Raw genomic sequence first — 14,385 nt, forward strand, 5'->3', positions numbered from 1 at the left:
TGCGCAGCTGCTTTGAGTGTCCTATGGACTCGGACCCCAAGATCCCTCTGATCCGACACACTGCCAAGAGTCTTACTATATTCTGCCATCATATTTGATATTAGGGAGAGTATAATAATAATATAGAGAATGGTGTCTGAACTGCAAGGCCACAGCCATCAGGAAAGGGTAGTTCCCTAGAACAGAATGTGACAGGATTCATGAAAGAGCAGTCTGCCCAATTATTAATGATTTTTATCACCTAGAGTGCCTTCACTAATGTGGAAGAGCAAAACTACACTTTAAGTACAAGTTAGTCACAAAGAAATCTAACAGAAAATTCACAAGTAGCAAGAAACTGAACAGTTATATCAAATAGTTCTGCCAATTTACAGAGAATTAACAAAGGGTTAGTTCGGCTGACAGTTTGATGGAAATGGATAGAGGTCAGCTTTGCCTAGTTCTACCAATGGTCTGTATCTACAACATATCCATAAAACTGTAAGACATAGGGGCAGAATTAGGCCACTTAGCCCATCATGTCTTCTCAACCATTCCATCATGGTTGATTTATTATCCCTCTCAACCCCATTCTCCTACTCTCTCTCTAATACTATAACCATATAACCATATAACAATCACAGCACGGAAACAGGCCATCTCGGCCCTCCTAGTCCGTGCTGAACTCTTAATCTCACCTAGTCCCACCTACCCGCACTCAGCCCATAACCCTCCACTCCTTTCCTGTCCATATACCTATCCAATTTTACCTTAAATGACACAACTGAACTGGCCTCTACTACTTCTACAGGAAGCTCATTCCACACAGCTATCACTCTTTGAGTAAAGAAATACCCCCTCGTGTTTCCCTTAAACTTCTGCCCCCTAACTCTCAAATCATGTCCTCTAGTTTGAATCTCCCCTACTCTCAATGGAAACAGCCTGTTCACGTCAACTCTATCTATCCCTCTCAAAATTTTAAATACCTCGATCAAATCCCCCCTCAACCTTCTACGCTCCAATGAATAGAGACCTAACTTGTTCAACCTTTCTCTGTAACTTAATTGCTGAAACCCAGGTAACATCCTAGTAAATCGTCTCTGCACTCTCTCTAATTTATTGATATCTTTCCTATAATTCGATGACCAGAACTGCACACAATATTCCAAATTTGGCCTTACCAATGCCTTGTACAACTTTAGCATTACATCCCAACTTCTGTACTCAATACTGTCGGCTATTACTTTTCAAGTTAAAGTTAAAGTCTGTCCCAAGCCTTTTAGGCTCATCAGGCCAGTGCTTATGCTGGTTTCCATGACATGAAGCGAATGAGAGTACAAGACTCTCTCCCCCCCCCACCCCCCAGATAGGACACCAGTCTATCGCGATGTTAACCCCCAGCATTTTGCAAGTACCTATTTTCAGCTGGGTAGACTAGAGAAATGTATGGTTAAGTGCCTTGCTCAAGGACACAACACCTTGCTTCGAATAAAGTTCAAACTCACGAACTTCAGATTGCTAGTCCAATGCCTTAACCACTTGGCCACGCGCCACACGTTTACTTTTCACAACCAGATCTAATTAAATTTTCACTAGTGTAATATACCTGTTTACTCACAAGTTATCTGCAAACATCTGAATTTACTTTCTATACAATGATTCCCAGATCAGTCTCTGCAAAAACACTTCACAATTCTTCCTCTGAAAATATATTTATTACACAAAGTGGATGATTGACATTTATGCACATTCCTCACCTCTTCAAAGGCTTAAAGGCTCATTTATTATCGAAGTATACAACTTCTTCTTCAGATAGCCATGGAACCAAGAAAGAAAAGAATGGCAGCACAATCATCCCTGCTCCCGGCACAAAAATTCAAACTTAAATGGAGCAGGCACATTGACCTCCAAATCCCCCTCCTCCATACTCAAAAAAGCGAGAAAAATTGAAAGCGAAAAACATAGAATACAAAAAATCATAAGACTGAAAAGAAGTCCACAGTCCAAGTCCACATCCAAAACGCAGAAAACCTGGGCAACATTCTCCCTCTCCATAGCAGAGTGATCTCACCAGCGATAAAAAGGCAGTCACCCCGATCGAGTGATAAAAAGGCAGACAGCCAACATTTCAATCTCCCTTGTCGCTTTAATCAGTGAACAATGGAAGCTTTAATCGGCAAAATGGAGTCAAATGCCAGCTCACAGCTCCCTCACCGTGAGGTTCCCGCATGTTGCCTCTACCTCCCAGAATGGCCCTGGAGACTGCAGAGAACTGAAACACCAAAACATTCGCCAAACTGCAAATCACAGGCTCCAGCAGCTCCATAATCACATTCAAGATGAAAAAAAAATGTAAAAGACAAAAAAGAAGTGAAACATATGGCTTCATGATCTACCCAGAAGATGTTGACTAAAGGACCATTATATGCAAGCAACATCGTGACTGGAATTAACAGATAAAAACTTTGCATGTCTACATTCTCTTAAAGCCTATCTGCATCCTTCTCACAATCTGCACTGCCCCATTATCAACAGCAAACTGGAAATATTGCACTATGCCTCCCCGTGGACTGTGAGCAGCTTTCAATTAGTATGGAACTATACGGCATCCGTAATCTTGCAGCCTTTTGACTCATAGTGACGACTTTTCTCTATAAATTATTGCACAGCATTTCTTTTATTCAAGATTACAGTTAGTGTTGCTTGCATTAACAACCAACTTGTATAAAAGTAAGTGAAAGGTAACATGCAAGTTCAGCGAAGCAATTAGAAAGGAGAAAGGTACTGGTGACTTAATAGAGGTGTATATTATGAGGCATTGATATAGAGTGGAAATGCCAGCACCTTTCTCCCGGGGCTGAACTGGTTAATACTGTTTAAGCTGGGTGTAGAAAAGTTTAGGGGATATTTATTTATTTATTAAGATACAGCGTGAATAGGCACTTCCAGCCTTTTGAAGAGAAAGTGCAGTGCAGGTAGACATTAAGGTGCAATGAGGTAGACTGTGAGGTTAGTATTTTTTAATTATTTATTGAGCTACAGCATGGAGTAGGCTCTCTGGCCCTTCGAGCCCCACCATCCAGCAACCCTCTGACTTAATCCGAGCCTAATCACAGGACAATTTACAGTGACCAATAACCTACCAACTGGTACGTCTTTGGACCATGGAAGGAAACCAGAGCACCCAAAGGAAACCCACACGGTCACGAGCAGAGCATACAAACTCCTCACAGGCAGCAGCAGGAATTGAATCTGGGTCATCTGTACCATAAGCATTGCGCTAGCCACTATGCCACGTCAGGGATAGGCTTTTTACTGTCGGGTGTGGGCTGATGGGGCTGGTAACAGAGGCCGTTACATTAGGGACATTTAAGACACTCATATAGGCAGATGGAAGCTTATGGGTTTGTAGGAGGGGTTACATTGGTTATGCCCACACAAAATTAAGGGCTGAAGAGACGATCGTGTATTCATTCAAGTCCAAGTCAACGTATTATCAAAATACATATATGGCACTACGTTGAGATTATTTTCCTGTATAAAAAGCTGCAAGAAAACCAAAGAAATACAATAGAATATAAGAAAAACTATACATAGACACAGACTAACAGACAATGTGCAAAAGAAGATGTAAAATAAATAATATTGAGAACACGAGTTGCAGAGTCCTTGTAAGTGAATCTGTAGGTTGTGGACTCAGTTCAGTGCTGAGGTGAGTGAAGCTATCCATGCTGGTTCAGGAGCCTGATGGTTGAAGGGTAGTAATTGTTCCTGAACCTGATTGTGTGGGACCCAAGGTTTTTGTATCCCCTGCCCGATAACAGTAGCAATAAGAGAGTAAGGCCTGGACTGTGGGGGCCCTTGATGATGAATGCTGCTTTCTTGAGGTAGCACTCCTTGTAAACATACTCAATGGTGAAAAGGGCTTTGCCTGGGATGGACTGTGGTGTATCCAGCAATTTTGTAGGAATTTCCATTCCAGGTATTGATATTCCATGTTGGTATTGGTATTCAAGTATACTGTCAAATGAAACGTTTCTCCAGACCATATAACTCACATGAAGTAATATTACCACAAATAAATTGACAAATAATAAAATATATTCCAACAGATTAAAACTTAGCATTAACTGCATTTAAGACACGTTAGAAAGAATCATGCTACTGGCACTTCAGAAGTGATGATACCTGGGTGGTGGCAGGGAGTTCAGTAGCTCTACGGCTGTTCAATGTTCAATGTTTATTGGAAGAAGAGTTGAGTACAGGAGTGAGTTATCTTGCTGCAACTTCCTAACCTTGGTGAAACCGTACCTGGAATATTATATGCAGGTCTGCTCTCCTAACCTAACGAAAGATATCCTTACAACAGCGGGAAACCTTGCCAGACTGATTCCTGAGATGGCAGATCATTACATGATGAGTGACTGCTGCAGCAAGGCTTGTACTCTCCTGAATTTAGAAGGATGAAACCTGATTTTATTGGCACACAAGAATCGGGTGTTTTTGGGGTTTGAACCAACCAATTCAGTGATGATGTCTCCGCTAGAACTATGAGTCATCATTTAAGAGGATGGCTACTCAGGACTGAAATAGGGTCAGAGTTGTACAGAATGGAACCGACTCTTTGGCCCTACTCATTCATGCCAACCAAGTTACCTACCTGAGTTAGTCCAATATCTTTCTGCATGAAATGGTGTTGTAGGAAAGCAACATCCATCATCAGAGATCCTCAACACCCAGGCCACACTCTCTTCTTGCTGCTGCCATCAGGTAAAAGGTACAAGAGCCTCAGGTTCAAGGACAGTTACTACTCCTCAACCATCAGGCTATTGAACAAAAGGGGATAACTACACTGACTTGCCCATCCATTGAGATGTTCCCATAACCAATTATCTGACTTTTTATGACTTTATCATATTTCATGTTCTCATTATTTATTGCTATTTATTTGTATTTACATTTTTGCACAATTTGTTGTTTTCTGCACTCTAGTTGAGCTTTCATTGACCCTGTTATAGTTACTATTCTATATACTGAGTATGCCCACAGGAAAATTAATCTCAGGGATGTATATGGTGACATATACTGTAAGTACTTTGATCTTTGATTACTTCTCCTATCCATTTATCCAAACTATTTTAAATACTGTAATCTTAACTGCCTCTACCACTTTTTCTAGCAGCTCATCCCATTTACCCACCATCCTCAGTGTGGAAAATTTGCTCCTCAGGTCCCCTTTAAATCTTTCCTTCTCACTGTAAATATATGGCCTCTAGTTTGGACACCCCTATGTCACAGGCAAGACAGAGAATCAAGAGAGGTGGATTAGTGCAATAGAGAGATGATGCTGTCACAGTGATGAAGAATGGTGTTACTGAACAGAAGAGCAGGGCTGGAGTAAAGCCATCTCTTCTGCTTGCATTTACTTGCCAGTGCAGAGATGTATAACCCAATGCCAAAAGCATACACCATACCCTTTGGCAGAACACATCCCTGTCTTCTTCACTCAGAAAACTATTGGTGAAAATATATACGGTGGATTCTAGTTAATTAGGCCATTGATTAATTGGGGCAGCCCCTTATTTGGCACAACTAATTAAAAAACTAATTGGAAAAATAATCACAATTTTGTTTATTTTGGACACTGCTACTTAATTGGGTGAAGAGTCTGTTGGCAGTTTCTAACTAGTGTCGGTTGCGTATGTTTGCGTATGTGTTCAAAAAGCAGTGACTTTTGTCCCTGATGATTGGAGAGAGATAAGCAGTAAGCCAGTTCAAAACTGTTCTGTTCACTGCAATTTCAAGCATTTAGGTTTGGAGACGCCAGAAGTAGTTGGGATTGAAAATGAAACAATTTCAGTACTTCAACAAGTTAGAAACTACTTAGAACTTGAAAGCATTTACAAATATCTTGAACATTACAATGAGAATAAAGATGTGGAGGGTGCAATTGTTGAACATTTGTACGAAGGCAGTCCATTATCTGCACTGATGTTGTTCATTTACAGTCAATCAAATGAAGATGGCAGTGTTCACTGGATGAATTCCTCCATCGATAACTATTAGGAATGCATAGTTTTATAGTACTGGTAATATTCCAATTTGTCCTATATTTCTGATAAATTTGTTATTTAAATAGTGTTTTTTATATATCTTTTTAACTAGTTCCATGAAACTTCAGCTAATTGGACCAAAACATACTGGTCCAGATGCGTCCCAATTAACTGGAATGAAATGAATATATATTTCAATGTTTTGATGGATTTTCTCAGAAATGATTTTGGTCAGATTATCTGATTGAGACCTGGTGGAGAACAATGGTTGGGGGGGGGGGTGTATGATAAGAGGGGTGGGTTTTGTTGGTGGAGGATGAGTTGGAGAAGGGGATAGAGGGCGAGGTGGAGGGGAAGTTAGAAAGGGGTGGAGAGGGCGAGGTCTGGATGAGGTGGAGGGTTGAGGATAGGGCGAGGGGTTGACAGGTGTGGGAGGACTGAGGTAGTGTGGAGGACGGGAGTGGAGGCCTGGGGGTTTGGAAAGTGGGGGAGAAGGTTGGGGTGGTGGTCCAGAGATGTTGGGGGGGGGGGGAGAGAGGGATGGAGTGGGAGGAGGAAGAAGTTGGATTGAGGGGACTGAGTGGGGTAGATTGGCGGTTTAGTGTGCGGGGGAACCAGGACCAGACCCTCCCCACCCACTTACCCGCCGCCCCCGTCGCCGTTAGCATCGCGAGCAAAAGCCGCAGCGCCATCGTCCGCCCAACTTCCCCACCTCGCGCACGGTCGGGCGACCCAACGGACATCTGGGCCATTCCGCCGTGACAGGTACGGCGGCGCCATCTTTAGTCAAGGCGCCGTCTCGCCTTCGCCGGCTCTGCTCTCCACTCTCTCCGCACGAATCCTAACCTCACCATCAAAGCCGCAGATAACGGGGTGCTTTTGGCGGACTGACCTCCACCTTGCTGAGGCCAGACGACAACTCTCAGACACCTCCTCTTACTAACCCCTTCGAAGGACCACCAGACCATTGTCTCCCACGCCATCACTAACTTTACTGACTCTGGGGATCTCCCATCCACTGCCAGCAAAACTCATTGTTCCCTTACTCTGCACCTCCCGTTTCTACCTCTAACCCAAAATCCATAAATCTGCCTGTCCAGATAGACTATACCTCGACCCCTCCCGCTGGTTCAGTCCCTTCCTACCTACATCCGTGACACCTCACCCGCTCTGGCTTTTTGCAATGACTTCAAGTACCCTGTCCCCGATGGTCTCATTTTCACCATGGACGTCTAGTCCCTATACATCTTCAACTCCATCAGCCTTAAAGCCCTCCTCTTCTTTCTGGACAAGAGACCCAGTTGTACCCACCCCCCCCCCCCCCACCTGGCAGAATTGGTCCTCGGTCTCAATAATTTTTCCTTCCACTCCTACCTCCCTTCAAACAAAAGATGCACTTGCAACGGTCCCAGCTATGCCTGCCTTTTCGTCAGCTACAACAGCCTATGCTAGAAGCATACACTGGTATTACTCCCCAACGTTTTCTGCATTATGCACTGGGGCTGCTTTCGACACCCATGCTGAGCTTGTCAACTTCATCATCTTTACCTCCAACTTTCACCCAGTCCTGAAATTTACCTGGTCCATTTGCAACACCTCCTTCCCCTTTCTCAATCTCTCTCTTACGTCTGGGCACAATTTATCTAGTGATATCTTTTATGAACCCACTGATTGTCACAGCTACCTGGACTATACCTCTTCCAACCTTTACTTATAAAAATGCCATCCCCTTCTCTCAATCCCTCCAATTCCACTGCTTCTGCTCTCAGGATGAGGCTTTTCATTCCAGAACAAATGAGATGTCCTCCTTCAAGAAAGGGGCTTCCCTCCCTCCACCATTAACGCTGCCCTCACCAGTATCTCTTTGATTTCACGCACAACTGCCCTCATCCCATCCTCCCGCTGCCACACACAAGTAGTAGGCCATCTAGCCCGTCAAGCCAGTTCTGCCATTCAATCTGACCATGGACTCATCTCCACCTACCTGCCTTTTCTTAGAACCCTCAATTCCCCTACTATGTGAAAATCTACCCAACCTTGCCTTAAGTACATTTACTGAGGTGGCCTCCACTGCTTCATTGGGCAGAGAATTCCACAGATTCACCACTCTCTGGGAAAAGCAGTTCCTCCTCATCCCTGTCCTAAATCTACACCCCTGGATCTTGAAACAATGTCCCCTAGTTCTAGCCTCACCTACCAGTGGAAACAACTTTCCTGCCTTTTGTTTTATTTACAAAATCCTCCAGTTTAATTGGTCAATTGTAAATTGCCTTTGATTAGGTTAAGTTTCAATCAGGGGTTGCTTGGTGGAGTGGCTTGTTGGACCGGAAGGGTCTGCTCTGCGTTGTATAGATAAATACAGAGTGCACATTTTGGGCTGAGACCCTTCTTCAGTTCCATTTACCTTTCACTTGCTTTGCACTGTCTGTTCCTGTCTGTACAGCTAAATGTGCAAATATGGGTGAGTCTAGGACCAGAGAACACAGCCTCAGAATACAAGGATGTCCATTTAGTACAGAGCTGAGGAGGAATTTCTTTAGCCAGAGTCCTGAATCTGTGGAATTTATTTATTGAGATACAGCACAAAATGGGCTCTTCCAGCCTCTTGAGCTGTACCAGCCAGCAATCCCCCCCATTCAATCCCAGCAATCCCCCAGTTTAATCCCAGCCCAATCACGGGACAATTTACAATGACCAATCAATCTATCAACCAGTCAGAAATCTGAGCAACACACACAAAATGCTGGAGGAACTCAACAGGCCAAGCAGCATCTTGGAAACAGTACAGCCGACGTTTCGGCCCAAAACATCCACTGTACCCTTTTCCGTGACACTGCCTGGCCTGCTGAGTTCCTCCAGCATTTTGTGTGTGTTGCTCAAATCCACCAACCAGTATGTCTTTGGACTGAGAGAGGAAGCTGGAGCACCCAGAGGAAAACCATTTGGTCACGAGGGGTTGGTATCGTACAATTTCCTTACAGGCAGCAGCAGGAATTGAACCTGAGTCACTGGTACTGTAAAGCGTTGTGCTAATTGCCACAGACAGCTGTAGAGGCAAAGTCACTGGATATATTTAAAGCAGAAGTTGATAAGCTCTTGATTAGTAAGGGTGTGAAGAGTTACAGGGGGAAAGCCAGGAAAATGGGGGGCTGAAAGGAATAATTCAGTCAGGATGGAATGGCAGAGAAGACTGACATTGATATGCCATTAAATAACAGAGCAGAGATAGATGTTGAGATCTTTGCACTTCTTTGCTGGTGGTACCTACGGAGAGGAAATTGTCACACAGTGACTTACCCCACAGCTCTCTCCGCACCCACCAGAAACGTTCTGGGAGTTGTCAGAATATTCATTTTCTTTAACAAGCTGACTTATTGAAGCACAAAAGATTAAAAGTGGAAAAATTATGTACACCAGTGACTTCCTCAAAGGCAGTACAGTCACGCACAGTACACAACCTGAAGTTCATCCTCTTCACAGACATCCACGAAACAAAGAAACCCCATACAACAATAAAAGCCCCCCACCTCTCCTTTTGTACAACAGTAGCAGAAGTATCGACCACCCCCATCCACCCCCACCTGTATGCCAGGAGAAACACTGACCTCCCCTCCCTCAGCCCCACACCACACAAGCAGCAGCAGAACCACAAGAGTCTATTGATCCAGAATCAATCAGACTACAAGACACAGGTTAATTGATCATCGTAAACTGTGCCCTGATTAGGCTAGGGTTAAATTGGGGGTTGATGGGTAGTGTAGCTCGAAGGGCCAGTTCCACGCTGTATCCCAATCAATAAATAACTAAACTGGACTGGAAAGAAAGAATTCAAGTCAGTTTATTATTGTCACGTGTGAAAAAGATTGTCTTGTATTCCATTCATTACATAGTACGTTGAGGTAGGACAGGATAAAACAATAACAATGCGGAATAAAGTGCTGGACTTACAGAGAAAGTGCAGTGCAGGTAGGTAGATAATGGTGCAGGATCATAATGAGGTTGATTGTGAGGTCGAGTATGCACGTCATCGTACGAGGGAACCAATCAGTAGTATGATGAGAACCGTCCTTGAGCCTGGCAGTACCCACTTTCAGGCTTTAGTTTCTTCTACCCAATAGGAGGGGGAAGAAGAGAGAAGGTGTGTGGGGGGGGGGGGGGTTGGGTCTCTGATTATTCTGGCCGCTTTACTGAGGAAGTGGGAAGTGTAGACAGAGTCCACGGAAGGGCGGCTGGTTTCTGTGTCCACAACACACTGCACTTTCTTGTGGTCACGGACGGTGCCGTAGCAAGCTGCACTGAGTCCAGGTGAGATGCTTTCTATGGTGCATTGGTAAGGACAGGAGCCAGAATTAATGGGTAGAGGGAGAAGAGGGAACAAGGGCTTTGGGGTATTATGTACAGTTTTGGTCACCTACCTACTGGAAAATTGTAAATATTGAAAGAGTGCAGGGAAAATTTACAAGGATGTTGCCAGGACTGGAGGACCTGAGTTATAAGGAAAAATATAAGAGGTTATCACTTTATTCCCTGTAATATAGAAGACTGAGGGGAGATTTGATAGAGATATAGAAAATTATGAGTGGTATAGATAGGGGAAATGCAAACCAGTTTTTTCCACTGAGGTTGGGTGGGACTACAACCAGAGGTCATGGGTTAAGGGTGAAAGGTGAGAAATTTAAGAGGAACATGAGGGAAAGCCTCTTCACTCAGAGGGCTGTGAGAGCTTAATATTTAAGTTTGGATAGGTACATGCATGGTAGGGGGAATGGAGGGCTATGGTCTGGGTTCAGGTTGATGTGAGTAGGCAGTTTAAATGGTTCAGCAAGGACTAGATGGGCCAATGGCCTTGTTTCTGTGACTCCAGGCTGGCAGTTGAGGGGGGAGGGAATAGTGGAATGATATAGGAGACTGGGTGGTGACAGACGGAAGGGGCAAAGCACTTAACTAGATGGAATCAGAAAGAAGGAAGTGGACTGTGGAGCCAGATGGAAAAAGGTGAAGGTGATGGTCACATCATGAGGGTGGGAAGAAAGAGTAATGGGGCCACAGGGATAAGGGGAATATGGGGGGGGGGGAGGGAGATGGTGAACAGAGGGGAGTGGTTACCAGAATTGATGTTGATACTTTGAGACTTCCATCAACATGAAACATCGACCATTCATTTCCCTCCATAGATGCTGCGTGACCTGCTGAGCCCCCTCAGCGTTTGTGCGCATTGCTGCATGCCACCATCTGCAGTCTGTGGCCACAGTAACACACTGACCCCTGGCCACCATTTATGCAGACATTGGCGAGACTGCACTGGGAGAATTATGCGCAACGCTGCTCGTCACTGCAACAGGAAGGCTGTGGTTGAACTGGAAAGGGCACACAGGATCAACAGAGCCATTTTATCTTGAAGTGTGAGGAGAGGGGACCTTACAGAAATTTTACAAAATTGCAAGTGGCACAGTTAGGTGGATGGTCAGAGTCTTGTGGAGTCAAAAATGTAAATTGCAACACTTAATGGCACAAAATGCTGGAGAAGCTCAGCAGGTCAAGCAGCATCTGTGGAGGGCAATAAACAGTCGATGTTTTGTGCCGGGACACTTCAACAGGACTGGAAAGGAAAGGGGGAACCTTCCCTCTAACTTTTTATTTACAGCTGCACAGACCAACTGTTGTTCTGAGCAGGAAATGTTTATGTAGCCTGAAAATCGTGTGGCAGTTTAAAGATTTTGTGGGCAGGAACTTTTCAATTACTGCCCGGCCATGCACCCACCGAGCTTAGAGGGCATTGTGAAAGGCAAGGCAGAGGCTTTGAAATTCAGTAAGGATTTTGGAAGACTCTCCTTTACCCTACAAGTGGTCAGAGTGTGGAAGGTGGCATGGTTATAATGATGGTAGATTTAGGGAGAATGCTGTGTGAGGGCAATGGAGGGCATTCTTCAGATTTAGATGGGGGAAGAGGAGGAAGTGCAACAGAAACATCAAGGTGGACTGGCAAGGCTGAATGGTTTCCACCCCCCATCCTTCCCACTCTGAAGAGTCTCGGCTCAAAACATTGACTGTTTATTCCTCTCCATAGCCGCTGCCTGACCTGCTGAGTTCCTCCAGCACTTTGTGTGTGTGTTGCTCAAGACTTCAAGCATCTGCAGAATCTCTTGTGTTTTAGGATTTAAAAAAAAACGTTTGGACAGATAAGTGCATAGGAAAGGTTTGAAGGGATATGGGTCCAACACATGGGCAAATGGAACTAACTTAGGTTAAAATCAATCTTGTTCAGCACTTTTACCGAAGAACCTGTTTCTATTCTGTGTGACTTTATGACTCTAAAGCTTTCCAGATCTGGCTTTCCAACAAGGAATTTCTTGTCTGTAATTGAACCAGAATGTGCTTTTTCAGTATGAGAATACCATACTTACTGCCATTATACCACCGGCTTTTAGGACAGCAGTGAAGGTCCTCCATCTCTGGAGGTGATCAGGGCTTCCTTCATCATGTCAGTAGCTTCCTCACTACTGCCAGTCATGCAAGTCCCGGGTGGAGACTCAGGAATACTGTCGCACTCAGATGCAGAAGGATTCTTCATTGCTGTTTCCGTAACAGTTTTGTGTTACCACAAACATGAGAAAATCTGCAGCTACTGGAAATCCAAGGCAACACACACAAAATGCTGGAGGAACTCAGCAGGTCAGGCAGCGTTTATAGAAATGAATAAACAGTCGATGTTTGTTTTACCAGTCAGGGTTGTCAGACAAGAGCAGAACCCCGATTCTGCTACAATTGGAATCTGTAATTTACCTTTTGGTGATGTTTTCAGGCCAATAGAAAGCGCCAGATCACTCAATCTTCGAGGGGGTTCAGTGGGGTTTCAAGTGGCGTGTGCGGCCTGGAGGCCAAGGAGCCTGGAGACATGGCACGAGCCCATGATCGACTCCATTTAAGGACAATCTTGCTAGCTAAAGCATCAAGGAAAGCTGAAATCAATGAGGACAAGAACAGAAAGTGAGCGGGTGTTCGGCACTGTTTAACTGGTCTCTCTCTGTCTCTTGGGCAAGGTTTAATTGACATCGCATGTGGATTGGACTCTGTAGTTCATGTTACCATGTGTTTCCATTTTTATTTGTAGCTATTTTATGCGATTTGGAGCAGGGTGGATCGGCTTTGTGGCCTGCAATCAACGAACAACACAGTGCTAAATTAAATTGAACTAAACTGGACTGTTTCAATGACTGTGGTTTGATAGTTTATAATCTGTATTATTTGCCATTTGCCAGATGTGTTCCTTTTTTTGCACCTTGGGTGTTTGATGTTTTCTTTGAACCGGTTCCATGGTGTTTCTTTGTTTCCCGGCTGTCTGCGTGAAAACATATCTCAGGATTGTATACTGCATAGATACTGCATTGATGATAAATACACTTTGAATCTGCACTGACATTCAACACTGGTGATGCAGTTTAAAGATGCAAGCTTAACCCACTGTTGTACCCTCTGTACACTCACAATTGCTTGGCTAGGCACAGCTCAAATGCCATTTATAAATTTGCCGATGACACAACTACTACTGGCAGAATTTCAAACGGTGACCAGGTGGTGTACAGGAGATAGACCAGCTGGTTGAGTGGTGTTGCAACAACAGCATTGCACTCAATATCAGTAAGAACGAGGGATTGATTGTGGACTTCAGAAAGGGGAAGTCGAGGGAACACACCCCAGTCCTCATTACCAGAAGCGGAAATGGTGAGATGTTTCAAGTTCCTGGGTGTCAACATCTCCAATGAACTATTCTAACATATTGACGCAATTGCAAATAAGTTGTGACAGTGGCTATATTTCGTTAGGAGTTTGAGGAGGTTTGGGATGTCACCAAAGACACTTGTAGACGTACTGTGAAGAGCATTCCAACTGGCTGCATCACTGTCTGATATGGAGGAGGGGACACTGCACAGGATCAGGGAGGAAAAAAAACTGCTGCAAGTCATAAGCTCTGCCGGCTCCATCCTGGGCATTAGCCTCTCCGGCATCCAGAACACCTTCAAAAGACAGTGCCACAGAAAGGCAGCATTCATCATTAAGGAGCACCATCACCCAGAACATGCCCTCTTCTCATTGCTACCATCAGGGAGGAATCAGAATCAGGGTTAATATCATTGGCCTATGTTGTGAAATTTGTTGTTATGCAGAAGCCTGAAGACTCACACTCAGCATTTCAGAAACAGCTTCTGAAATGAAGACTCCACCATCAGAATTCTGAATGGACCATGAACCCATGAACACTTCCTCGGTATTTTTCTCCACTCTTTTTGCACTACTTATTTAATTTTAAACATATACATATTGGAAGTTATTTTCTTTATGTATTGCAATATAC

The 14,385-nt window shown here is 44.2% G+C and overlaps 1 protein-coding gene across 1 annotated transcript in view; it reads right to left on the reverse strand.

Moving 5' to 3' along the window:
• The window catches only part of LOC132381259 (sushi, von Willebrand factor type A, EGF and pentraxin domain-containing protein 1-like), a 72,327-nt gene extending 65,543 nt beyond the window's left edge, over nt 1-6,784 (reverse strand). The window contains exon 1 of the mRNA XM_059950640.1: nt 6,676-6,784. Within this exon, the coding sequence (XP_059806623.1) occupies nt 6,676-6,784 (109 nt within the window). The remainder of the gene's footprint in view (nt 1-6,675) is intronic.
• Nucleotides 6,785-14,385: the final 7,601 nt, after the last annotated feature.

Source organism: Hypanus sabinus, chromosome 25, assembly GCF_030144855.1.
Source record: "Hypanus sabinus isolate sHypSab1 chromosome 25, sHypSab1.hap1, whole genome shotgun sequence".
NCBI classification, from domain to species: domain Eukaryota; kingdom Metazoa; phylum Chordata; class Chondrichthyes; order Myliobatiformes; family Dasyatidae; genus Hypanus; species Hypanus sabinus.